This window comes from Sparus aurata, chromosome 17 (assembly GCF_900880675.1).
Source record: "Sparus aurata chromosome 17, fSpaAur1.1, whole genome shotgun sequence".
Classification (NCBI taxonomy): domain Eukaryota; kingdom Metazoa; phylum Chordata; class Actinopteri; order Spariformes; family Sparidae; genus Sparus; species Sparus aurata.
The window spans coordinates 16,082,700-16,109,156 of NC_044203.1; the positions used below are offsets into that span (position 1 = coordinate 16,082,700).

Genomic DNA, 26,457 nt, shown 5'->3' on the forward strand with positions numbered 1-26,457 from the left:
TGATGAGGTCCAGCAAGAGGAAAGAATCGGCCAATGTTCAGTTTTTGGTACATGAAATGAGTGATTTGTGTGTTTGCATGCTCTCGGCATGGGTTCAGAGTGGGTGGGGCTTTTTTTGGGAAGGCTGACATCACTTATTGTCACAAACCAATCAGGATTTAGCAATATCTGAATAAGAACCTGATGGCAGTTGTTGGATTGTTTGCTAAAAAAAAGTTTTACAAGGATTATTTTCCTACTTAAACTTTAATCTCTGCTCATTTAGTCGTACATACATAATAGTAATGAGGAAAAACTCTTGTTATATGTTGAAACTGTACATTTCTTTATGTTGAAACTTTTTGTTACTTTAGCTTAAATTAGATATTTTACTCTGTGATAATGTGCAATTGGTCTGGTTGGGTTAAGGCACAAAAACCACTTGGTTAGGGTTTGGAAATGATCACGTTTTGGTGCGACGCTTTTAAAAATATCCAGTGGTGTGACACTTACAAAATGTTGAAACACAATCTCTGTCTGTGTAGCTTTCTTTCCCTTTAACTCCACCACATGCCGCACCTCAGAATATGACCGTAAAGTCATAAACATTTGATACAAACATGATACAACACGTTTTGTAGAAATGTCGATATCATACGTGGGCCTGTGACATTGTTTTGCAGAGATTTTGACCGCAAATATTTTATCCTGCAGACTTGGCTAAGTTTAGGCCACACCTGTCACAGTGCTGTACCCACTGGATTAATTCTGCAGAGACAGAATTACGTTGTTTTTCCAGTCAAATCAATGAGATAACTAACATTTTGTCACATGTATTGTATTAATTGAATTAAATATATATGTTTATCTCTGGAAAAACAAAACAAAACAAAAAAACAAATGTCACTGGACACTCGACTGATTGGTCCTCACTTTGAGACACATTTTCATCGATGAAATGTTTTTATGGTTTGGGATTATAGTTTCAATATGATTAGAATTTTAGGGGGGGGGACAAGAAAAGAAATTGACAGAATTGCAGAATTGACAAAACCGAAGGCTCTAACACATCGACTTGTATCAGGCTTCTGCCCCGCGTGTACACATTTGCAGTCATATAGAAAGAAAAAGTCGTCATGGAGAATGCTTAAATCAGGTGAGAAGATGTGCGATGATGGGAGAGAGAGGAGGAGGAACAGATGAAGCTTGGCTGAGGAGGGAGGAGAGTGACGGGGATGTGTGTGTGTGTGTGTGTGTGTGTGGGGTAGTAGAGGGATGGAGGGGGGGTGTTGTTGATTGTTTCTCATACAAGAGTGGTATCGCAGACAGATCTCCATACCAGACCACAGGGTACTCTGGGCTCTGTGCGTCTGTCACTGGAGCCGAAGACAGTGGGAGGGCTTTCCACAACTCCATAGGTTTGCAAGGTCCTGTCATCTTTCTCAGTCTTTGCCTAATCTTTTTCCCGTTGCTCTAAACATTTGTTGTTTTTTTTTGTTTTTTTTTGCTTAAATCCGAGTTCAACTTATCAAGGACGTTCTGCGTCAGTATGGTCAGCGTCAGTTTGCAGCACGCCGAAGAACATCAGCACAACTGGAATTATATCGTCTAAACTGACAGCTGGAAGAGTTTTTGCCCGTCCATTTTTTTTCTTTCCAAAGGTGAGCGTTTTATTTCCAAGAAAATGTTTCTACCTTTGTAACGGGGTACATCTTTGAATAAACAAATGTATTTGTACCAGCATAGCATATGGCTGTAACCTTTGGTTCAATCTGTTGACTTATGGTGATCGAAAATTTACAGAAAAAAATTACTGAATTTGACAACTTCTTGCTTTAATTTGGTGGAGTAATAAAGGTTTGAATGACGATCTGATAGCCTGAGACCATGGGTTGTTACAGTTTGTTGAAAATGTTTACGTGATCCTTGCAAGAGCAGACAGATATTCAGTTTGACATATTTAGACTCAGTTTAAAAAAAAATGAAGACAAGTGCTCTCATTAAAAAAAACTCACATTTTCTAGGAATGCAAAAAAAAAAAAATCTCATATTTAAAAAATGAACTGGACCTTATACTGATCCTTTTTTTTCCTCTAATTTTGATCGTTATAGTGAAAAGTTCTTATCCACTAGATCTGCTGTGCAACATGTTGTGGTGAGATGGGGTTAGTAGACACTGAGCCAAATGTGTGGGCAAAATGGCGATCAACAAGTGTGAAATGAAACGAGCACGCTGTGATGTCCCCACGCCCTCTTGTTGCCCTCGGCCTGGACCCAGTTACCACGTTGCTTTTCTCCACTCTCCTCTTGCTACCTCCGTATTCCATGTTAAAACTCTAAAGCTTGAAATTATCATATTTAATTACCCATACTATTTATGTATTTCTGTCCCAACCAGTCTACCAACATTTTCATATTGAAATCTTCAGTTTTTCTCGTTATGTTTGCAACATTAACCCAGTTTCCATATCAGAAAATAAAAAAAAGGTTTAATCTTGCATTTTTTTTCCTCACTCTGCTCTCAAGACTATTCAGCTTCTTCCCAGACGACCCCCGGCATTTCGCTCCAAAAGGCTGTGCGACCCTCCATGCTAACGGAGACAGCCCCCGTCGTCCTGATGTCCTCAGTTGTGGCGCCAGAAAAACCCACCTCCAACACCATGGGCCCTAAAGAGGTCAGTACATATCTGACACCATTGTGGTGGATTAATGGCGCGCCGTTCGGTCTGATTAAGAAAACCTAATTGAATCACTGCATGGTGCAGGCGTCTTAATTAAGTGCATTTCTTTCTCACTCGTTCTGTCTGACTCAATTCATGCAGACCTGAAAAGAGTTGGGTGGGGAAAAAAAAACAAAAAAAAAACAGCTACAACAGTGACAAGGTTTTTCTGGAAGCTAAAATTGAGTTTTTTTTCAACCATTTACATTTTTCTTTATTACTCATAGGGTTGAAATATAAAGCCTTGGCTGGTACACGAAGCATCGATGAAGTGAAGTTGATTGTCACTGCCTGTCATGTGTGGGAAGTGAGGGAATAATAATGTAATGATGAGACTTGGATCAATCATTAAATCACATATACAGTACATGTCGTGCCTTTCTGCGCATCCAACTACTGTACCTGCAAGATTGTACAGAGAAGATATACGGTAAATGAAGTTAACATGACAAAATGTCATTGCTGACCTTCAGGAGACTAATATACAGTCGTAGTTCAGCCTGTTGTATGTTTTAGGCATCTTTTGCAGCTTGTTTTTAACTCTGCGATTTCTGTTTAGGTGGAGCTCATCCTGGTGAAGGAGCAGAATGGGGTTCAGTTCACCTCCACCACCTTAGTGGCTCCAGCCCCCACCCAGACCCACCCCAGCGGGGAGGAGGAGAGGGAGACCTGGGGGAAGAAAATCGACTTCCTCCTGTCCGTTATCGGGTTCGCCGTCGACCTCGCCAACGTCTGGAGATTCCCCTACCTCTGCTATAAGAACGGGGGAGGTAAGTGCCCGAAGGATCCCCTACCAGAGGGCAGATAGAGAAGGCGGTAAGGGAATAACGAAGGGAGGTAGGATGAAAGAATACAATCATCTTGCTCTCTAAGGGGAGCAGTGAAAGGGAGGAATTGGGGGGTTGATGGTAGAGTGCTTTTGCATGGTGGTGAAAAGAGAGAAATAAGTAAAATATGGGAAAAAGGGGAGAAAAAAGGGGAAATTAAGAGAATTTATTCACACACACTTGCATTTTTTATATTTCCAGCAATGTGGGCTATACACTATATAAACCTGCACACGTGTAGATATAGATGCGTGTGTACGTATGTGGTTGATATTGTGTGTGCGTGTCAGCTCCTTGTGATCGCATGTTGTTGTTTGGGATTTTTTTTCAACCCTTTAAAGAGATCAAAAATAGGGGAAAAAGCACCACAGCTGCTCCGAATAGATTAGCTCTGACAATCACTGCCACTAATTACGGCTGTTTAACATAGAGCTCTCATTACGTTTAAGAGCTGTAAATGATACTGTGGCCGTGGTCGAGGCTGACTGTGTCCCCAAATCCTGCATATTGTCGTAACTGTGTTCAGGGAAAATATTACTTAGTTTCACTTAAGGTGACTGGGCAAAATCATTTTATCTTTTAAGTTATACTTTAGGGTATTTTCTGTCGTAGCTAACAGAGGAGAGGTGACAGAAAAAATCAGAGGAGAGAGGGAGATGGGGAATGACATGCGACAAAGAAATCCCTGCCAGGAAAAAAAGGATGTTGTGGTTCATTAACCCATGAGCCACCAACTACTTTTAATCGTTATCTTTTTTAGGTAATCCAATCATTTGTGGTAGATTATCATACACCTTACATAGGCTGTCATATCTCACATTTAATGGACCTGCATAGAAAGTGTCATGGAAACCTTTCTGTTTGATATGGACTAGTAATACAATGAAAAATGTCCATAAGTCCATCAGTCTGAACATGTTTGTAATAACAGACTAATACAAAGACAGCCTGACTGGAATACCGTCCGTATGCTGCATGAAAACCCTTAAGGCCATAAGTGAGCTCGTCAAGGTAAAGAAATATGTGGAATCAGTGGTGCATTATAAACAACCCGACTTGAACGCAGCATACCTTTTTAGTTAAAAAGGCGACCACCGCGATCACGAATCAGGTTCATCGTCATGGAAAGACGTCAAGATATGGACCAAAACTAACTAAGATTATTGCACAAATACGATAATTAGCATAAGCATCTTTAAATGTCATTGTTTGGTGTCAAGTAAAAGAATGAAACCAGTGTATATGAATGTTGCTCTTTACTCTGTCACCCATTTGTTTTACCTTTTCAAAAATAAAAAAAACATTTCTGGTTTTGAATTGAATACTTTGGATCAGGGTTATCTGCTGTCCAATTCCAAAATGGTACCTTTTTACAACTGATATTGTAAAGACATCTCCTGAAATGTATGTGTATGTGAAGTTTACGTGTCTCCATCTGTGCAGGTGCGTTCCTCGTTCCATACCTGTTCTTCATGGTGATAGCAGGCATGCCTCTCTTTTACATGGAGCTGGCTCTGGGACAGTACAACAGAGAAGGGGCAGCAGGGGTCTGGAAGATCTGTCCCATCTTTAAAGGTAGGAAGTCACAATGTATGTGTGCAGACAGACGGACAGACAGACACATGCCCACACCAGGGGATGCACACATGCAAACTACTCCTGACATCTGCATGTTCTCACAGGACCTGCTTGCACATGTATAACCGATCTCTCCGTGTCTGTCTGCCTACGTGCCTGTCCGTCTCTCCCTCCAACGTCCACGTGTCTTTCTGTCTGCTTGTCTGCCCACATGCCTGTCCGTCCACATGCCAGTCTCTTTTGTCTGCTCGTCTCTGCGTCGAGCAGCGACAGGCATTGTTTATCCTCCCTCACGTTCTGCCGGCACTCAGATGGAAAGCAAATGAAAATTGGGCTTTTAGACTCTTGTCCTGATTGTCCGAATCCTTCTGTCAAACAGTGGCGGGGACCACTGGCTGGGGGTACTTTTCAACACATCGATAAGCAAAAGCGCAGTTTAGGAGAATGCTATCCAAACATGCACTAATGGAGACACAAACATTAAGACCAATTTCCGAGCAAAGTCGCCGGTTGGGAATATAATAACACACTTTGCTCGGTTCAACTTTGTACGCATACTTTTGTCTTTGCGCTGTGTGTTCTGCTCTGATACCAATTTGTAATTGTCTTTTGATAATTTAAAGATAAGTTACAGCATCACGTAAAGATGTAACACCTCACTGTCTTGAGATGCAACAGATACACAACCTCAAATACCATTATTACCAGCAAACCATCTGTTGCTTCACACTATGATGCCGCACCGCTGTCTTTTGTCACATCATGTCATCGCTGGTCTGAAGGTGGCCCCGCAGTGTGTATGTGCTCTGTCATGTGTGTCTGTGCGGGAACATGCGCCGTCTGTCAGGGACCACACTGAGTAGGTTGACGTTCTAATCACACGCTTCACTCTCTCTCTCTCTGGCTCTCAGCGGGGGGATAACTGTAATTATTCAAACACACACATACACATGCCCATATTGACAGTAATTATTCTGATCAACAAGCTGGTTTCCTCTCAGGATCAATGCATCCGAAGCGAGGCGGCCATGAAAGGGACACGGAGAGAGAACGGAGAGATAAGGCGGCTGCATGCGGCGCTAATAAGAGGCATCACTCCCTGGACAAATATCACATCCACATTACAAAGGAATCAATAAGGCGCAGTTGTGGTCATGCCTCTTAGCAAAGGTTTACAATTAAACTCAGCCTGAGCGGAGTGGACATTGTTTCAGATTTACAGAAAGGGTAGATGTGCTGATAATTAAGGCGTGAAAAGGCGATCTTTAGAAGTTGTGGTGCTTTCTGTGAGACCACAGGTGTGCGTCGCAGGCTGCTTGTGCTCACACTGAGCGAGGGATGTGCTTTCTGCTGGTGGAATCTGTCAGAATGTTTATTACAACACTGCCAAGTCTGAACTGAAGATGTGACTTTTCCTACTTATTCACAGTGAGTCTTCCCTGACCAAAAACTTACGATCACAACTTGATTAGCTATAAGTTTTAGTCCCCCTCGAGTCAAAAATGTAGTTTTCCCACACCTGAATGTTCGAGCTTCAATGCCGCTGAAAGTGTCAATTTTCTCAGCGCTCCATGTGATTTGAAGAGGACGGCCCACAAGCATAATGTGTGACATCACAAATGGTATGGAAGCCACAGGTCATCTTGTTTAAGTTGACATTTTCAGTGGTGGATGAAGTATTGAAATTTGTAAGTTAAATGTACCATTCATTATATTGTATATAATCACTGTGGTATATAAAAAGAATTGTATTTTTTGCACTTCATACATTTTATTTATGAAAAATCTTAATCTGAAGATCAACTTTCTCTATCTATTCCTGAATCTCCCTCTGTAATGGAGAGGAGCAGAAGTATAAAGTTGCAAGTAAGGTGTAGTGAAGTGCAAGTACCTCAAAATTGTACAAAATACTTGAGCACTCAACATATTTTTGGCCATTAAGGACAGCCATGGATAGCAATACTCTGTATATCTGGAGGAGTGTTGAGATTCCACTTTGGTCTCCATTTTAAATGTCTCCAGTCTGCTCGCTGTCTGCACTATCTATAAATATTAACCCTGTGTGTCCCTCCAACAGGTGTCGGCTTTACAGTGATCCTCATTTCCCTCTACGTTGGCTTCTACTATAATGTCATCATCTCCTGGGCGCTGTTCTACCTCTTTTCCTCGTTCACCAGCGAGCTGCCGTGGGTCCACTGCAACAACACCTGGAACAGTCCTAACTGCTCAGACTGGGCTGACAACAGCTCAGTCGGCGACATTTACAAGGCCACCCCTGCTCAGGAGTACTTTGAGTAAGTTGGACCTAGCCTTTGTTATTCATTTGATAAACAGTAGATGGTTGACATTTGAAAAAAAACAGAATTAGAATCAGTTTGGAGCATTGACTGTATAAAATATGGACAGAACTTTCCAACCTGAAAAGTGAAGCAAGTGTGGAAGTGCTTTAAACCTGCTTATACCATGGTCTGGGGGAATACTCGATTCAGATTGGCTGCAGGGTGTCCATTAACCCCTGATATATGGACACCTACAAAGTATTTCCAGTCAAATTGACTGTTTACCGATGTAAAATTAATGCGCTACCTGGCATATCAAATCTGAATATTATATTTCCAGCACTGAGTGCAGCCCGTCAGTCCTTCAGTGTCTTATCCTCTGAACACCACAGGGTGGCGACTGTAACACACAAGCTGCAGAAAGTTCACTTCCCCTCTAAACTTACTGATACGCGAATAATCTCACATCCCGTTCGCTGTTCAGCTCTCTGCTTCAGGCTGCGGCCACAGTAACGTTACACACGGCCGGTCATTTGTTCGTGAAAATCTTGCTATTGATTTGGGGACAATTACATGACTGGTTAGCTAGCTAGTCTTGTTAGCTAGCATACTGTCAAATTATATTTACTGTTTGTCATCCGTGCGCAATGTTATTGTGACCATGGTATAAGCGGGATAATGCCCTTCGAGGTGTCCATAAACAGGAGTTAATGGACATCGCGGAGTGGTTGCCTCCTCGTCGGGCATTATTCCTTACTTATATTACGCATTCCCACTTTAAAAGCAGCTGCCCGACCTGGCTAACATACCTCACTTAGTAACGTGTCGGCAGGATACTCTAATTTAGCATTCATTTGCTATTCTTAGGCCTCCGCGTCGTCCATTAACTCCTGTTTATGGACACCTCGTTGGGCATTATCCCTTACATACTTTCTAATGACTGCGCTGGTTTCAAAGAGAAATCTGAGGGTATTTAAGCCTATGAGAAAATTAAGCTACTTCTCACTTGATTTATTACCTGAGTTAACATTTTCTTAAGGAGTTTATGTTCTAAAGCTTTGGTTTCAAGTCTTTGTCAATTTAGCATGATGTCAATTTTGTATGGCCTCATTTAGAATAAAATAGATGATAAAGCAAGGTTAAGGAAATGTCGCTACCACGGCATGTCCCTGGCTTCTCAGTCAGATCCTGTCAGGATATCATCCTCAACTCCACCCTCTTTTTCAAATATGGTCATTTCTGGCTCCAAAAGAAAAACAAGATGGCATCGGCCATAATTCTAAACGTGAGTCTTCAAAACAGTCTTTGGGTTTACACTTGGTATGAAGTCTCAACAGACTATTTTTAGCAGGTAATTTCAGGGGATTGAGCGAGTCAAGTGAGTGATATGAAGAACAATGTTGAGAAAGCCTGTCGTGACAATTCTACAACACTATGGCTATTTCTCTAAGTCTAACCGCCTGTAAATTATATCTGTCATAATTATGAGCATTTATGTCACTTTTACCAGAAAAATTGCTTTATAACACGATATTCTGTTCCAAGAGCAGTTAAGACTTAACTATTTGTTCATGCTTTCAAGTTAAAACTGTGTTAAAATCTTTGAAACTTCTGTAAATATGGACACTTCCAAATCACTGCAGTTAAAGGCAGACATACTTTATGTCCAAGTAGAAGAACTTTGTGTCTTTGGCTGAGCTCAGGCTTTACTGTGTATCAGCCACTCATCATCACTACAGGAAATGTAAAAAGCTTGATGCAATGCAGTAAAGCCATGTAACGGTGCAGAGCTGGCTCAGTGCACCATAACTGAAGTCACTTTTAATTACTCAGGATCAGACTTTTCTTTTTCTAGATGTGGTAACATCTTATTATACCTAATTGTGAATAATTAAAGAAATTATCAAAAATTCTAAAAGGAGCTTCGGGTATATTTTCCGAAAATGGATCCGTAGCCTGGCCGCATTTGGCCACCCTCCCTGTGAGGAAGACCAGGTGTCTCCTTTCCCCAGCGAGAGCGGGGTCGTTCTGTTGTGACAGTCGAGGCATTTCATCCATGCTCGTTGAAATGGCAGTGTGCTATTTAAGCAGAAGCACCTGCAGACAATTTGACCACATCAGTCGAACATCTTCTTCAGACACATCTGTTAGGCTGTCTCTGAAATCGAGGTGTCAACCATGTTGAGAGATAATATAGTCTTTCAGGTGACATATGTAATTTAACTTGCACATTTCATGCATTGAAATAGTACACTTTCAAATATGTTACATTTGATTGCCATTGCTGTGTTCCTGTGTTCGCAGACTTTCATGTTTCTTGAAACCTTCTCTTAAAATGCTAAATTTTGTAACAGATGTGCCAACACTTCTGGCCAGGTTCCCTGGAGTCTTATGTACCTTGTCAGTGATGAACCTCAGGTAGCTTCCAGCAAGGCCAGGTGTTAATTGTTTAGCCAATTTTATGCAGAATATCAAGATCCAGATCCAGATCCAGGTCCAAGTGTATAGCTTACCTGATGTTGTGAATAATAATGACATTGCAGAAAAATTCTGTGTGCGTGCTCATCGTCATTTGCTAAAACTTAGCCATAGGGATCTTAAATGCCCCAAGTATTAGTTAATCTAGGATTAGTTCATTCAAGGTTAGGTAGAAAAGTGCAGCTCTGCAGGACTCTCAGATTGTTTCTAGATAGTTTTTAGCGATATCGGACGTGAAGGTCACTGTGGTTAGCAGAAATACATTCTGAGCAATGTCCAGTCAGACTTTCGAAATGAAGCTTACTGACAAACATCTCATTGACTTAGACATATTATGACTTTTGGACTTCTATTAGCATTGTCAAATGCTTGTGATTTGCTTAGGTTTAGGCACAAAAGCTACTTAAAGTAACTACATTCAGTCTCATAACTAACAGTAATTTAAGTGACATAGGTACATCTTTACACCTGCTGGATTTGTTGCATTTGAAGTGAGAACGGGCTGCCACAGACCTTGTGAGCAGTTTTATGTAGAAAGTTTTTTTTTTTTTTTTTCAGAGCGGCATTGCATCACCACACGGAAGGAAACATGCATCTTCTCTTGTACTTACTTTACCTTTAGTCTTGTGTACATCTCTTGTATAACTGTGACCTGAAAACATGAACCCTGTTCCAAGAAGATGCACCAGGCAATGAGGGCATCGGCTGTAGCTATGGCATTTACAATGTTAAATGCAGTCCAACTGATGGCATTGGTCTCAACATCCGGTGACGTAATGAGTTAGTCTTCGGGTAGTTCTTTGGTATTTGGTGCAGTACTCACAATATTCCTGAGCTGCTCCCTTCAGGCCAAGTGATGTCTTTGTGGGTGAGAATATGCTATATGAGACCTTACTCATAAAATGGTGACTTAGGAGTGGTTATGGTACTTACCAAAACATTTATTTTCCTCAGACGAGGGGTGCTCCACATCCAGGACAGTAACGGTATTGATGATCTGGGCCGCCCACGTTGGCAGCTGACATCCTGTCTAGGTGTAGTGATTGTTCTGCTCTACTTCAGTCTGTGGAAAGGAGTCAAGACTTCTGGCAAGGTAGGAAATGACACCGTGGCCATGTTTCTTAATGTGAAAACCAAAAGAACTGCAGCTCATGCCAAAGAATCTTACAAGTGAGTGGTAACTGTATTTAAGATATGGAATTACTTTACGTGTGTTTGCCTTTTTTTCCCGTGTAAATGTGTGGGTGCTTTGTATGCTTTTACCTGTGCGTGCGTGCGTGCATGCGCGTGTGTGTGTGTGCGTGTGTATGTACCGTGTGTGACCCTTCTCAGGTTGTGTGGATCACAGCCACGATGCCCTATGTGGTCTTGACTGTGCTGCTGCTCCGAGGAGTCACTCTGCCCGGAGCCATTGATGGCATTAAGGCCTACCTCTCCGTGGACTTCCTGAGACTCTGTGACGCCAAGGTGAGTGTCGTCACTAGAGAGGGGACAGGAGTAAGGTGTGGGTGGCGGGGGTGCAGAAGAAGAAAAGAGGGAGGCATAGGGCCGTAACTCTGGCTGAAAGACAGAACAGAATGCTTTGAAGTTTCAGTTGTATTTTCTTTAAAAAGTTGGGTTGCTAAAACGTGTATCCTGTAACATATTTGGCTGACTGTATCATGCTAATGTGCTAATCTAGTGTTAGGACATAGTTTGAGGGCACATTTTGCAGGATTTTCATAAACTCTTGAGCAGCTTCTGCATTCATACTTAAATCTATTATGATGCAAACAGTCTTCAGTAAGGGGTCACTAAATAGTTGTGGTAAAGAAATTCAGAATTTTAATATTTGCTATATTATTGAGGTAATAATACAGCTCAAACATATTTAGTTTTTTCCATAACTTAATAAACAAGCTGTTCTCAGTGGAAAATAAGGTCAGCAGAACACTGTTTGAAGCTAGAAAGGTGGCAGGGTCCATAAAATACAGAGTAAAACTTTAACAAATTGTGTTGTCCTTGAAGGTCAATGTGTTGAAAATGAAAGGAAGATTGTTTATTTACATAGGTATGAAAAAATCAGTCAGTGAAGATCTTTCTGTTCGGATTAAAATTTCCTCAACAAAACTACAGAGTGCACCTTTAAACAATCTACAGTCAGGGCTTTGGTAGCAACCAGATGTTACTGCTAAGGAGGAACAAATGCAATATTGACATATTTTAGTGTTGATTTTGCGTCACAATTACAATATCAGAAAAAACGTATGTTGTGGTAAACAACGTTAAAGGGTAGCTCCACCTATTTTAGACATTAAAGGAGTAATATTTAGCCTGTTATGTCTCCAGCAGAAGCTACATGTAATCTGATGAAGTGTCTCCAGTGAGTTGCATTGTGGGTAATGTAGGCACTGGGTTTTAAAAGGCAGTACACTGCTCTAGCATTGGTCTCCTATATTACTTTTGGACTCATTCGAGATATTTTTTTAAAGAACACTTTTTATTCAACATATTTTTCTTTTCAGATCCTGGTGCCTACGTAACCCATGATGTACATGCAATAGCCCTCCTCAAAACCTGTAAACACACTTTAATGTGTAAAATTGAGTGAGTTACTCTTTAAGTATCTCTAGAGAGGCATTTCCCGAGGCAGAATAGGAGACAGAAAACTGGTCGTGTAACCTGTTTGAAATATTTCCCTCATCTGTGAAACCCACAATCCCATCATTTAACAATCGCTTATTTATCATAATAGCAGGCACTAAGAGCTCAATAAGGAAGCATGCAGGACTAAAGGACTCAGTTATGGAGAACGCAAGCGAAAGCAAGGAAGAGAGCGATAGAGAGATGCATGGCAGCAATTGGAGAATTAGATTAGATAGATGCATGGAGCAGTAATTTGCAAAATTACCCCCCGTATTCACTAGTGTCTTTCATCTACTGCCGTTGAATGAGTTTCCTGCAATTATCCCTAATAATGGCTTTTTTCCTCTCCTGTGCCTTTTGTTTGCCGCTTCACACAAGTGTGCCTGTTCTGTCGCTCCCCAGGTCTGGATCGAGGCAGCGACACAAATCTGTTTCTCTCTGGGCGTGGGGTTTGGTGTGCTAATCGCATTTTCCAGCTACAACAAATTCAGCAACAACTGCTACAGGTAAAGACACACAGGAAGAGGCAGGAGGGGATTCACAGAGACGCACAAAAGGAGGGGAGTTGCTTCTACAAACACACACACGCAACACAAACAGGTGAATTACAATAACCTTTGAAGCTCCTTGAAACCCGCCATGTCTTTGACACCATGCTGTGCAGCAGACAGCCGTAACACCAATCAAAAATGTCGCACTCTTTGAAAATCATCAGCATCCAGCAGGAGGCTTTTATCTCTTTTTTAATGTTTCTGATAACTGACACACGGCACTGTCCACCTTGAGGATTCCTCCTTGAGCATAACACCAAATCTCTGCAAATATATTTCAGAAACATGCTGCAAATGTCTGACCTTGAAAAGAACCGATTGTGATTGTAATGTCATTTTCCTTAGGACTGTGTTGCTGCACGTGTACATTTAGACATGAAACCTCATTTCAAACCTTTTCCCTCACACTCTTATTTATTGGTAGTTTTCTCTACATTTATGCAATTAAGTGAGGTAAAATTACACCAACAACCAAAGACTTACCCTTCACTTACCTGCGCTGTCCTCCGTCATATTTAGTTACGTTTCGGAGAGTCACACATTGAGATGTCAAGTGCGCTTGAGAGAGTCACTTGTGTGAACTTGATCATCGTCATGAAACACAGACATTTTCCTTTATTCCACGTCGCTTCATCCACATATCCAGACCAGCTGATGCCAAACACGGCTGTCATTCATTACGCATGACTCCAATATGTTTTCAACAGTTTCCAACGCTGTTTTTTTGACTTATAATTGTAGTGGCAGATTCCTCTTCCAGTGTTTCAAAAGCCACCTGAATGATACGAGCTTGACTGGTGATCTGACGCGTGTCCACTTTCATTCATGAAATGACTCCATTACTCACAGGTCTGCAGTTGATGTCCCATTTATTTTGGCAGATGAGGATTCCATAATTTAACATCAACACAAGAAAAAATCCCGTGGTTCACGTTCTTCATTTCACGGTCAAAAAAACATTATGCGTCTGGCTCGTCTCAACCTGAACAAAAACCACCTGGTGCGCTGCGCACCTGCGCTTGCTTACCTGGATAACTAAGACTCCACCCATCACCAAACATCTTCCGGACAGGTATAGATAAATCTACGAATTAACATAAACAACCCACTTACTTATATTAAAATTAATACATTCAAACAAAATGTATCCTTATGATTAATCATTTAAACTAAAGCCTTAATTTGCTGACTTAAATATAAACTCTTCAAATAAGTTTGAAATGGCTTCTACAGCGACAAAACATTGACTACCTGACTAATCTATAAAATCTATCAACAGCACGGTCAACTAGCATTCTGTCAGAGAAAAGCCCTGACACACTCTTTAATTTACCAGCTTGTCAATTACGTTGATATTGACTGTGTGACGGCTGATGACTGACTGAATTCTTACATTTGCATTCTGAAGTGTTTGTTTTCTCTCCATCTCATTTGATTTTAACGATCCAGAGACGCCATCATCACCAGCTCCATCAATTCTTTGACCAGTTTCTTCTCTGGCTTCGTGGTCTTCTCCTTCCTCGGGTACATGTCTCACAAGCACAACGTCGCCTTGGACAAAGTTGCCAGAGACGGTGAGGTATTATTTGTCTGTGTTTATAATGTGGAGTACATGTAGAGGAAAAAAATAAGTCATTTGAAATTAGGCAGAACTTACTATGTGTGGCAGGATCAAATCCAATCATTATAAAAAAGTTCCCAGAAGACATATCCCATAGAATTTGTTATTGCACTTTGGAAATAAGTGAACGAAAGACATGCAGTATATTAATATTTGTTGATGTCAGGTAACTCACAGGAGGATTATTTTGGCATTAGCCCATGATGGGTGCAGTTAATGACCCAACTGCCAGAACTTTTTTTATCTTCCAACTTTGTTTCTTTGGCTTCAATTATCTTTTTTATGTTGTGACAAAGATGTGCTTAGGTTTAAAAACCACTTGGTAAAGAAAAGATCATGTTATGGCTTAAATTACCTGTCTTTGTCGGCACAAACATGGCTGTAAAATTGTCCCATGGTCTCCTAAAACTATCAAGTGTCGCCACGCTAATGTTAAACAATGTGGTCCCTGGTCAAAAGTTTCCACCGCTTTCATACAAGAAACTGCAGTCGCTCGCTTGGCAGCCTTATCGGCTATAGTCCACAGCCATTCCCTCCAGGAACCCCAACCTGCTATGACAGTCAAGTCATTAACTTCACATGTAATGTGAACATGATATGACATGTTTTGTAGACATGTCAGTGTGGTACACGGGTCTATGACACGTGCAAATGTGAACGATTCAGTGGTCTGCAGAAACTGCCAACATGTTGTCCTGGCAACATGGCTGACTATTTAATGATGCTGCACTGGAAGCAGGACAATGTGCATTCGTTAATTATACCAATAGTCGACAATATTTAAGATGAGCTATGTTTAGTTGCCAAGATGTAATCGATGAAGAAAACCTACATGAACCCAGTGCCTGAATTCAAATGTCAACACTGCAGTTAGTGGAACTGGGTTGCATTAAATATGATTACAATTAAACATGTCACACAAACTCTTTTTTGTGTCCGCTTCCATTTTTTAAATGCTCTAAATGCTTATATGTGTTTGTGCTTCTTTCTACTCTCCTCCCTCATATTCTTGTTCCTTAGGTGCCGGTTTGGTGTTTGTTATTTACCCAGAAGCCATTGCAACATTACCTGGATCATCAGTGTGGGCGGTTATCTTCTTCATCATGCTGTTGACACTGGGCATTGACAGTGCTGTGAGTATACACCCATCCACATCCACACGGCCTCAAATAGACACCTATTATTTCAGCCAGGTGACGTGTGTCTTTATGGACTATAATGCTGACTGACCTGAGCAAAACATGGGACGAACAACTCATGTAGCAGTTCTTATATTTTGGAGCTTCAGTGCCTCAGCAACTCACTCTCTCTGACTTTGTGTTTTGTTCTGACTCCTGTGTGTCCTGTTGTAGATGGGCGGGATGGAGTCAGTGATCACGGGGCTGATCGACGAGTTCAAATTCCTCCACAAGCACAGAGAGCTGTTCACACTCTTCATCGTTGTTTCGACCTTCCTCATATCCCTCTTCTGTGTTACAAATGTAAGCTTCATACCGGGCAGTCTTTCGTGCGTGTTGGTCTTGTGTGATTGTTAATATCTGTCTTTGCAACTTTATACATTCATTTGATCATTTTGACAAATTGTAACTATGACACTGCTATCTGTAAATGCAACAAACTAAATCATCAGAAGCCTGTTTTATTTCTATTTGTCCCTTCTGTAACCTGTATGATAAACTTAATATAATAACACACTTATTATACATCACTATGTTTCTCCAGGGTGGGATGTATGTGTTCACCCTGCTCGACCACTTTGCGGCAGGAACATCGATACTCTTTGGAGTGCTTATTGAAGCCATCGGCATCGCATGGTTCTATGGTGAGACATCAGGATGGGAGAAAAGAGGACAAAAAAAACAGATGATTCATCGTGTTTTCATGGTCGGCAAAGCTGATGCTTTATTAAGGGTTTGATGGGAAATCTGTTGGTATAGGTGTGTTGTGTCTCAATGCAACAGAGTTCTATTAGACATAAGGATGCAGGGTGGTTTTGGCCCCTTCAGTGTGTGTGTATGTGTATTGTTAGGGCACAAGGAGATACTGTAGCTGTGCTGCACATGAGAGCTCGCTGAGGTTTAAATGAGACGATTTTTGACCGCTGCCAGTGTTACCTCTGTGTTCGCTCAGCAGTGGTGAACATCCACATAAAGAAAATTGCAGCTGGGGAACAGGCATTTGTCATGGACAGGAGTCAGCTGTCTAATAGCTGGGTTGTAGATTGCTGCGGATGGCAAGTGGTGCGGGGGCATGAAGTCAGTGTCTCTCCAGATGTCCAAATTCTATTGACACTAGATTTTGCGCAGTATTGACATAATCTTAACAATGCTATATGGGTATTTTTTCTTCCAACTCTCCAAATCTCCTTAGAGGCTTGCTTATCTCTGCATTAGATGATAGAGTTTTTTCTAAAATATATCTCTCCAGAGGGATTTTTTCGTGCACTTTCATAGCCCACTATGAGCACAACATGGAGGAAATCCTTTAGTTGTTGGAGTAAATAAGGGCCAAACCCATGATGTGCTAATCAGTGACCTCTTGCTGCTCTCTAAATGAGATGTTTACCATTTGGGTTTGCATCTTTCTCTTTCTAATTGTATAGCTTAAGGCTTACTGGTTTAAACTTTGTATTCCACCATCACAACCACCAGCTGAACACAGGAAAAAATAACTTTTCATAGAGTGAGAAAAACTAACCCCCATTTTGAATCACCAGCTAGCACAAGGTATTATATAACAATCTCTAAAGGTTGGGCAAAATGGCTGACCTGAACTTACATATTGAGTTTCTTGTCTCAAGTCTACTGAACCTGTCCATAAAGGGCTAAATACTAACTGGGCCCCGGGCAGTGAGGTCAGCATATTGCCCCACTTTGGTGGGTCCTGACCTTGGCAAGTCAGATAAATCAAGCCTAAGGCTTAAGTGGGCCTTTTTTCCCATCCTCATAACTGCTGACATGAACCCTTGACCCCTGGTCAGTGTGGTCTTTCATTCTGCTGTCCACTACATAAGTACATTTGGCTGTGCTGAGTACCTGGTCGTCAGTCTGGATATGTTTCTCTGCAGTTAGAAATGCCTTCCAGGCAAGAACGCAGGAGATACAGCCAGGTTTTTGAGAGAAAGACAGTCGTGCTAAGGTAAAAATGGAGCAGCAAGTTATTACAGTGAGCTCTGCAGAGTGTCTTGGGTTAGTGAAATGATCAAAATGTGGATTGTATTTCTACTGACAACCTTAAGCTTGATTGGTTTCAGCTCAGGTACCTTCTAAATTAAAGTGACAATATACAAAAGCACCAACTGCCTTCATAATATTCAAATATTCTTAAATAGAAAGCTGCCATGAATAAAATAGGTGCTATATAACTGTGTCTTAGAAGTAACATCAAGTATTTCCATGTGATTCAGGAGTGGACCGATTCAGTGACGACATTGAGGAGATGATTGGCCAGCGACCAGGAATGTACTGGAGGCTGTGCTGGAAGTTTGTCAGCCCCTGCTTCCTCCTGGTGAGTCCCTGCACAAACGTATTGCACACTGGAACCTTAACCAAGGTCAGGTAAACAAAGAGATAAGATGATTGACTTGTACAGTTTCCAGCAATCCATCAATGAGAAAACATCACAAAGACAAGCCCAGATGTTTTCAAGTCTTTTTTCGTCTCAGCTTTTCCTTCTGCAGGCCACCTGAGTCCTCCTCAAATGAGTCCTGAGGTCAATACATGCACAAAGCTACTGTACCATATGGCAAATGTCATTTCTAATTTTTACTGCTGCCCTCTAGGTCAAGTGCCCTCTTGCTCCTTAGATCATTACTAGGGTTAGGGGTTGAAATCTCCCCCTATGAAATGGTACAATCCTCCAAGACCCTCTTACGTCATCAGTAGCATTTACGTAAACTTTGTATTTCGCATTCCAACATGCCGTCTTCAGCTGTGGTAATTTCTCTTGCAATACTGTTGCAGTCCTGGTTTAATCATGATGCCATTTCTCTGATGGAGATATAAAACCATGGATCGTTGCTTCGTTAACTGGCCACTAGTGGTGCTCTATAGGCTAACATTGGCGAATTCAGTCCAACTTCAGTGCTGGACGTAAGTTGAATTTCAGGCGTCATATGTCATCAAATGCAATGCTGAAAGGTGGGCTTGTCCTGCACAAATCAGCAATTACAATATAATGTTAGCTAGTTAGCTAGAATGGTTTATGAGTCAGTCATCAGTGGTGGAAATAGCCACGCTTCGACCAAAGACAAGAGTTTAAACAAAGACTCTGGATATTTAAAGTCAGTCAGATTGTTTGTGATTGTTCATACCAAAAGTAATGGCACCGCTAACATCCAGTAGTAATTAATTTGCTTTAAGATTACTTTAAATAAATTTCTTTTGTACTGACGTACACTCAAGTCTGCTGTATTAAAATTGTTTTCTCCTGTAGTTTATGGTGTGTGTGAGCTTCGCCACATTTAACCCACCGAACTACGGCTCCTACACGTTTCCTCCATGGGCTAACATGGTCGGATGGTGTCTAGCCATGTCCTCAATGGCCATGGTGCCTCTGTACGCCATCTACAAGCTCTGCACGCTGCCTGGAAAGTTTTGTGACGTAAGTCAGAGATTGGACGCCTTGGCAAAAATGGAGCGAGGGGAAATCAGTTATTGTATTTTACTGTATGAAAATAAATTCTTTGTCGCTCCTGTCCTGTAACAGAGACTGGCTTATGCCATCACCCCCGAAACAGAGCATCATTTGGTGGACAATGGGGAGGTCCGGCAGTACACAGTAAGTGCTGACGCCACTATGATTTAGTTTTACTGTGCTGAAACTAAACATAATTCTATTTTTACATGAAAACAATTCTGTGTTATACCTTATATGCGTATTCCATCATTCTCTCCCTCCAGCTGCATCACTGGATGGTTGTCTGAGTGAGAGTGAGAGCGAGAGAGGAAGAGAGAGTGACAGAGTGAGAGAACGGACATCGGGTGGATGAATGGATGCACAGCAAAGGTCTGAGGAGCTGAGGAGAAGAACGAAATAGCCATTTCAACTGATCACGGTGGTGGGTGGCGGTGGTGGGAGCAGTTTAAAAGTGCCGACAAAAAAACCCCCATAGAAATTATAGTGTTCTCTGATGTCAACAGTGGATGTTTGAAGCTGTGCATTGACCATCTCCACCTTTATGTTCACACTGGTGAGTGGGATTCAGTCAAACAGGTGATGTTGTGTTCGGGCTGCTTCTTCCGTAAATATAAAACTCTTACTAAAGGAACATCATGTGTGAGCTTGTCAGTCTTACGTTGCACTTGAGAAATATTCTACACATAGACCATATTCACACAGCAGCCATTTTCCTCTGATGTCATGCTCAGGGTGGGATGCTCAGATGTAATGGAAAATGGTTTATTACCACTTTACATTGTGTCCAGTGCATAGCCACATGTAATAAAAGAGTAAAACTCATTGCATGGTATTCCTTTGAGGCAAGGTGTATGATTCACTATTTTATTTATGTTATTTATGTAGATGTTTAGTTACACACAACATCTGGAAAGTTAATGTCCTTTGAAAATATGATTTTTGTCTTTATGATTTGTATTTTTTGTATGTTTTCTCAGTCAATTATCCTCAAAACGGTAGATTTTTCCCCAAAAAATCTTCATGTAATGAATGCCGCAGCTTTCACTGAATCCCAGTCCATGTCTATATGTTCTTTATGATACCTATGTATTTACTTGCTCTCCTTAAAGACTGTTACAATACACACAATTCCTGCAGACTTTGAGAAAATGACACCTACTTTTGTTTACATCAAAACAACTCACAAGAACGAAACCGTCGCCTCACCAACAAGCATAAAGAGCACCAGTTCAATAAACTACATCTACGTCTCAGTCAGCATTACCTGAGCTTTTCCTGTAGGCAAGGTTCATTTGTTCATCGACGAAAGGACTCATCGGTCACAAATCAATAGAAGTGAATGTCTGAAAATAGAAGTCACTTCCTCTTACCATGTTTCCGCTTTTAGTCATATTCACAGTAGACCATTAGTGCAGTTAGGTAGTGTTTTGAAGTGTGGGTTTATTGAACACTGTCATTCCATCACAGGGGTGAATATATTCTAAAATTAGAAGAAACAAACACACTAAAAACTGAACCAGTCTATAATCAGACTTCAGTAGTTTTTAAACAGCTTCCCCGAAGCCCTATCAGCCACATCAGTGAACACGTTGTTCGAAGCTTGCCAACTTCCAAATAATGGTCGCTGGCAGAAACATAATCGGCAAAACTGCTTTTTAATCAACCAAAGACTAAAATAAACTCAGAAATTTAGATATCCCTCTCTCACATGAGCAGATTTTGCCAGGGGATTCTCATTGTCTTTCCTTGAATTAATAGACCACTTGATTGTTAACTTCATCGTACCAGGTCAGTCTCTTTCCTGTTCAAAATAAGTCAGTGCCAACGCAAGTTCTCTTTTGTTTAATTGACGATTCTTTGTATGTGTTTGTTCGCACAGTTTCAGGTGGTGATATGAAAGCTATGACTCACATTTCCAGAAAGCATAAAGCTTTAATTTTACCGTTTACAGAATCTCGTTCGGTGTTCCAAGACTGTTTAAAAAAAAAAAAGCTGCTTTTTATTGAACTGCAAACAAATAGTGCGTAATGTAATATACAGAGTAATTTAAGTTATATATCTGTGTAAGTAAATGTAATGTAGAGGGGCTTGTATCGTATTGTACTGTATGATATTGAATAACAAGACCAACAACAATATATATATATATATATATATTTATATATATATATATATATATATATATATATATATATATATAAAAAAAAAAATAATATGGATTATTGCTTTGTTACTGTGAAGTTGATACATATTAGCCTTAAAGGAGAACTTCGGTCGATTTAAACATACCAGCTATCCTTGACTTGCCAGTACCGAAGGCGCGAACAAATTTGGTCCAGCCATTACAGAGCTCCGTGAACGGAGATGTAGCATTGAACGCTAACAGCATGGGGTCAGAACTTTACACTGTGTTTTAAGCATCTTAACATGCTCCACATCTCACACCAAAAGTTATACAACATCAGCAGACACCTTAGCACACAGCACTGTAGCGTGTATGACTCAAAATGAATAAAAAAGTAGTTAAAATAGTGTGTTTGGGCAAGGAGCTACTTACCTGTTTGTTGACATTCGTGTCTTCCGGGAGCTAGACCAAGCTAGTCAATCCGTCGAGTGTGCACTTAACAGGCTTAACAGGCTATTGTAAGGCTCATGGCTCATGACAGGCTGTAACATGGACATGTACATTATGAACATAAACACGAAAATTCTGGATTACGTTTCCGTCTCCGCCAGTGAGGGAGTAAGTGCACGCTCGACGGATTGACTAGCTTGGTCTAGCTACCGGAAGACACGGATGTCAACAAACAGGTAAGTAGCTCCTTGCACAAACACACTGTTTTAACTACTTTTTTATTCAGTTTGAGTCATACACGCTACAGTGCTGTGTGCTAAGGTGTCTGCTGATGTTGCATAACTTTTAGTGTGAGATGTGGAGCATGTTAAGATGCTTAAAACACAGTGTAAAGTTCTGACCCCATGCTGTTAGCGTTCAATGCTACATCTCCGTTCACGGAGCTCTGTAATGGTTGGACCAAATTTGTTCGCATCTTCGGTACTGGCAAGTCAAGGGTAGCTTGAGCAATGAAGCTGCATGTTTAAATCGACCGAAGTTCTCCTTTAAGGATCTTGATGAGAATTACAGATAAACTTAGTTCTCATGAACTCTTTCTCTCCTTCACTCAGAGACGAGACATTTTCTTTCAGATGGTTCAGCAACGACTTGCTTTCCCCTCGTTGTACATGTAACACACTGAAGGGTTAATTATGTCCCGAATCGTATGCCTGTGCTGCTGTACTGTGCCTTGTGGTGTTTCTGACTGTATGACTTTGTTTTGTACCGTCAAATAATAGTATAATTAATTGATTAAATTATTACATTGAAAATGTCCCTCTCTGTTCTGCCTTTTTCCTTTTTCCTTTCGTTTATTTTGTGATTACTTTTAAATCTCTGTGCCCCATTTTTTTCTTCTTTCCTTTAGCAATGCGCTGGTTTTTATCGAAGGTCAGACAGGGACAGAACACAAAACTGCCACCTTGATATTTGTTACAGTCATTTAGCCAACGAGACAGAATTATCACTTGTTTTTTGTCCTTCAGCAAAAGCAATTGTGTGAAGCTTGATTCCCAATATGAAACAAATCTGACATTTTCAAACACTTTTTCATGAGCATGGACGCTGCTGAGTAATTCTGAACCATTCGTCACTATGGCGTCTCGTCCGAATGCACACTTACACACCTTTTTTTTTTTACCAATTACTGTTAATACTGAAAGACATATCTCTTCGTTCTAACACTGAATGAGTTCTAAAATGCATGCTTCAACAGATTCTTACATTTGTTATTATCATTTGTAGAAAAGGTGTCCTATTGCTTAGAGAGAGATTAATCATTCATCATAACGGTGTGTTTGATATTCCAAAATGAGACGTCAGTCATCTTGCCTCTAAGAAGGTCTACAGAAAAACCTTTGACGACCTCCATTGGACCAGAGAAAGCCCAAAACATAAGAGTGCCTCTAATTGTTGAGAGCGTCTCAAAGATTGGTTGGCATGACCCTGAATCAACAGTGTTTATTACAGTAACCAGAGCGTCAAAACACACAGAGGGCCAAATATCCTCAGCAGACACCTGTCTTAGAAGCTTTCAGATATATCGACATCTGTTCTAATCAGAGGGTTGCCTGACCGTCCCTCTCGAGTTGGGTTTTTCTTGCAAGATCTGTGCACTATTGACGTCTGCAAAAGGAGCCAGTCATATGTATTTAGGGCAGGACTGACTAACCTCCTGTTGTGCATGTGGGTGTCCAGTGTAATTCAGGAAAAGACAGAAATAAATACTAAAAACAGTCATCTTTGTCATTTCACCCTATTTCATCCCTGACCAAGCGCAAAATCCCTGCATCATTCGGCCCTGTGTGACTAAGTTAGCTTGATATGCTTACAGTGCCTGTGAACAAATCGCAGCTGGGGAGAGGGAGTAGTTACTGATCCATATATTTGTATTTAAGCTTTGATTGTGTTTGGTTTTACAAATACATTTACACTTTGTAATTGTTACCCAGTACATACCGTAGTCCATGATAAACACCAACCGGGACAATAAACTCTGTTGTAAAGTCAGTGTCACTAACACTATCAGCTGTGATTATTCATGACATGCCATAATGAATGAATGCATGAATGAATAAAGGTAAATGTGTTTTGGGTTTTTTTTGACGCTGGTAAAGGGCACTGTCGGATGTCAGCTGCGTGGTTTTTCCTCTAATGTTGTCAAGGTAGGACAATTGCAAAGCAATTTCAGGACAGGGTTTAAAAGGTGCCATTATCACATCCAATAAACAACTGCAATTATGTGTAATTTCATGTCTTGCCACCGACGATGAAACTGAAAGAAAATGCTCGAGGAAAGGTGGAAGGAAATGGGATTTGAGGGGATTTAGAGGTGCACTGTCATATATGGTATTAGCCGTGTCTCAATGTTGTGTCAGAGAGGAGGCTTGTGAAAAAGTCACGTGCTCAAAAAAAAAAAAAAAAACGTGACAGTTTCATGAAATCAGTCAAATCAATATCACATTTGAGTTGAATAAATTTCATGTGACTGGCCACTTTGTGAACTACAGTTGTATCAATTTAAGAGAAAATAATGTCACACATTATTTTGTGACGTCATTATATCCACAACACAGATGATTACTGATCAAAATTCAAATTGTGTTATGACAATAGTCGTCCCTATGATAATATAGTGATGTTGGATTTTGTTGATCTGTCATAACATTTATGAAGTGCTTTTGAGAAGACTTGAAAATACCCCTGTATATGTCATACATATACAGTCATGATATGGCCTAAAAATATTGTGATATTATTGTAAGGCCATACCGCCCAGCCCTAATTCATACTGTATGTGACATGTGGAAACATGGTACATGAAATCTTCACATGTGAATTCCCCATTTTGACACATTTTTACATGCTAACTAAAATGTCAACATGTGAAAATAAGATAATGTCAAATGTGAACTGGATGTTTTCACAATTTATTGGCTTTTTCACAGATGAATGAAAATTTCCACATGAGAAATTAACATGTTTATTGGTAAATGATATAGCTTCATAGGTGATTTGCTTTCTGAATAAAGTATAAATAAAATATTGAAAATAATCTTTCCAAATGTGGAATGTGTGTGTAATCTAGTCTGCGGTTTGTTTTTTTTGTTCTACACTGCCCTCTAGTGACAAAACACCTGCACCACATACCACTCCACATCCCATATTATAAGAACAACAGTTACCAACACACAACAACAGTCAAGTTGATGCACCTCTCCAGATGTCCAGCCCAGAGAACAACAACAAAACACATCTTTGTCTTTTCTGTGCCAGAGTTTAAAGGGACAGTTCACTCAGGAATTAAAAAGTCACAGTTTCCTCAGACTATAATCTGACTAGATTTATCTATCTTTATTGTTTTGCTGTAAGTCACAGAGATCTTAAGTTCTTTTCTTTTTTTGTTTCACCTATTTGTCATCATGATCTGTGTCACAAGCAGCAATCAGCTGATTGTGCTTGTAGGTGCTGGATGGATGGATGTGGGTGTCAACAATCAGGTCAGCCAGGGCCAAATGAACTTCAATATCTAACAGCAGATCCAGTAGAATAATAAATCATGTGAGGCTACAATAATTTTTGCACTGTCTAAATTGGACTGAACCAGAACTTCTCCTCTACATGCAGTTCTATCGTGAGCCCACCCGATGGCGCCGTAGCAGCTTTATAATGTGCAGGAATAAATACACACAATATGCTGATTAATATTAATATTACTTATAAGTGATATCTTGTATGCTCAGATATTACAGATACATATACAGGCCTAGAGTTCGTCTCCAGGTGCATCATTCGGTCAGGACCAAAACATTAACAAGACCTCTAACGACCAGAAGGAAATTCACAAGCTTTTTCCAGTTGAACTCGACCATTTGTCCACGAAGAAAGACCCACTGAGGACTTTTGGCATCTCAACGCTTGCTGGAGGCCCACTGTCACTGACAAGAGCACTTCTGTCAAGAAGAAAGTGAGATTTATAAATGTTTCAGTCCTGTGTTGTTGTGCACGTTTCACCATAAACCCTTCTGAATTCACTGATTTAAGCTAGCTTTTGTCACAATTATTGGAAAAAACGTCAATTAGTGTGATTTAATCTAATGTGACTGAGTTTGACACAAACATTTCTTTAAAAAAACTTATTTCAATATGTAATTTCCTGTTGTCCTGACCAACACAGACATCATCAGTCATCAGCTGCAAACCACTGCAGACAGACACTTCTCCTCCAGAAAAGGTGAATGTGCCTGTAGTGCTGATGAGAATCACTGTTTCCATTTATTCATTAAGACTCAGTCCTGCTGCAGCAGGAGGTCTGCAGGTTTGTCAGTCAGCAAGTCAATATAAAATTGGCATATTGTTGAATAGAGTCTGGTGCAAATGTCACTTTCTAAAAGGTTTCTGGAGGAGAGTAAGATTTAGCTTTCAGACTGTTAGCAGAGTACATTGACTCAAGTGCAGCACTTAATAATTCAAGTCATGTTATATTTTCACAACTTCAGCTATTTTGAGACAAAAGCTGGTATTCACACAGCAACTGGTGTGAATGT

At 40.6% G+C, this 26,457-nt stretch overlaps 1 protein-coding gene across 1 annotated transcript; it reads left to right on the plus strand.

The window, feature by feature from the left end:
• Positions 1-1,004: 1,004 nt before the first annotated feature.
• Positions 1,005-21,506, plus strand: slc6a3 (solute carrier family 6 member 3). Its single transcript, XM_030392667.1, has 16 exons — positions 1,005-1,640; positions 2,506-2,654; positions 3,259-3,469; positions 4,970-5,101; positions 7,182-7,398; positions 10,816-10,954; positions 11,194-11,328; positions 12,889-12,992; positions 14,487-14,611; positions 15,679-15,791; positions 16,011-16,139; positions 16,381-16,480; positions 18,065-18,165; positions 19,093-19,260; positions 19,366-19,437; positions 19,560-21,506. The coding sequence occupies exons 2-16, from the start codon at positions 2,568-2,570 to the stop codon at positions 19,581-19,583; spliced, it is 1,857 nt and encodes a 618-aa protein (XP_030248527.1). The 5' UTR covers positions 1,005-1,640; positions 2,506-2,567; the 3' UTR covers positions 19,584-21,506.
• The last annotated feature ends 4,951 nt before the right edge of the window (positions 21,507-26,457 follow it).

Bases quoted from the DNA above. Each gene is read 5' to 3' on its own strand.
- slc6a3 (XM_030392667.1), top strand. From the start codon at position 2,568: ATGCTAACGGAGACAGCCCCCGTCGTCCTGATGTCCTCAGTTGTGGCG. The intron at 5,102-7,181 runs GTAGGAAGTCAC...TCCCTCCAACAG, and splicing joins GATCTGTCCCATCTTTAAAG to GTGTCGGCTTTACAGTGATC. The intron at 11,329-12,888 runs GTGAGTGTCGTC...GTCGCTCCCCAG, and splicing joins TGAGACTCTGTGACGCCAAG to GTCTGGATCGAGGCAGCGAC.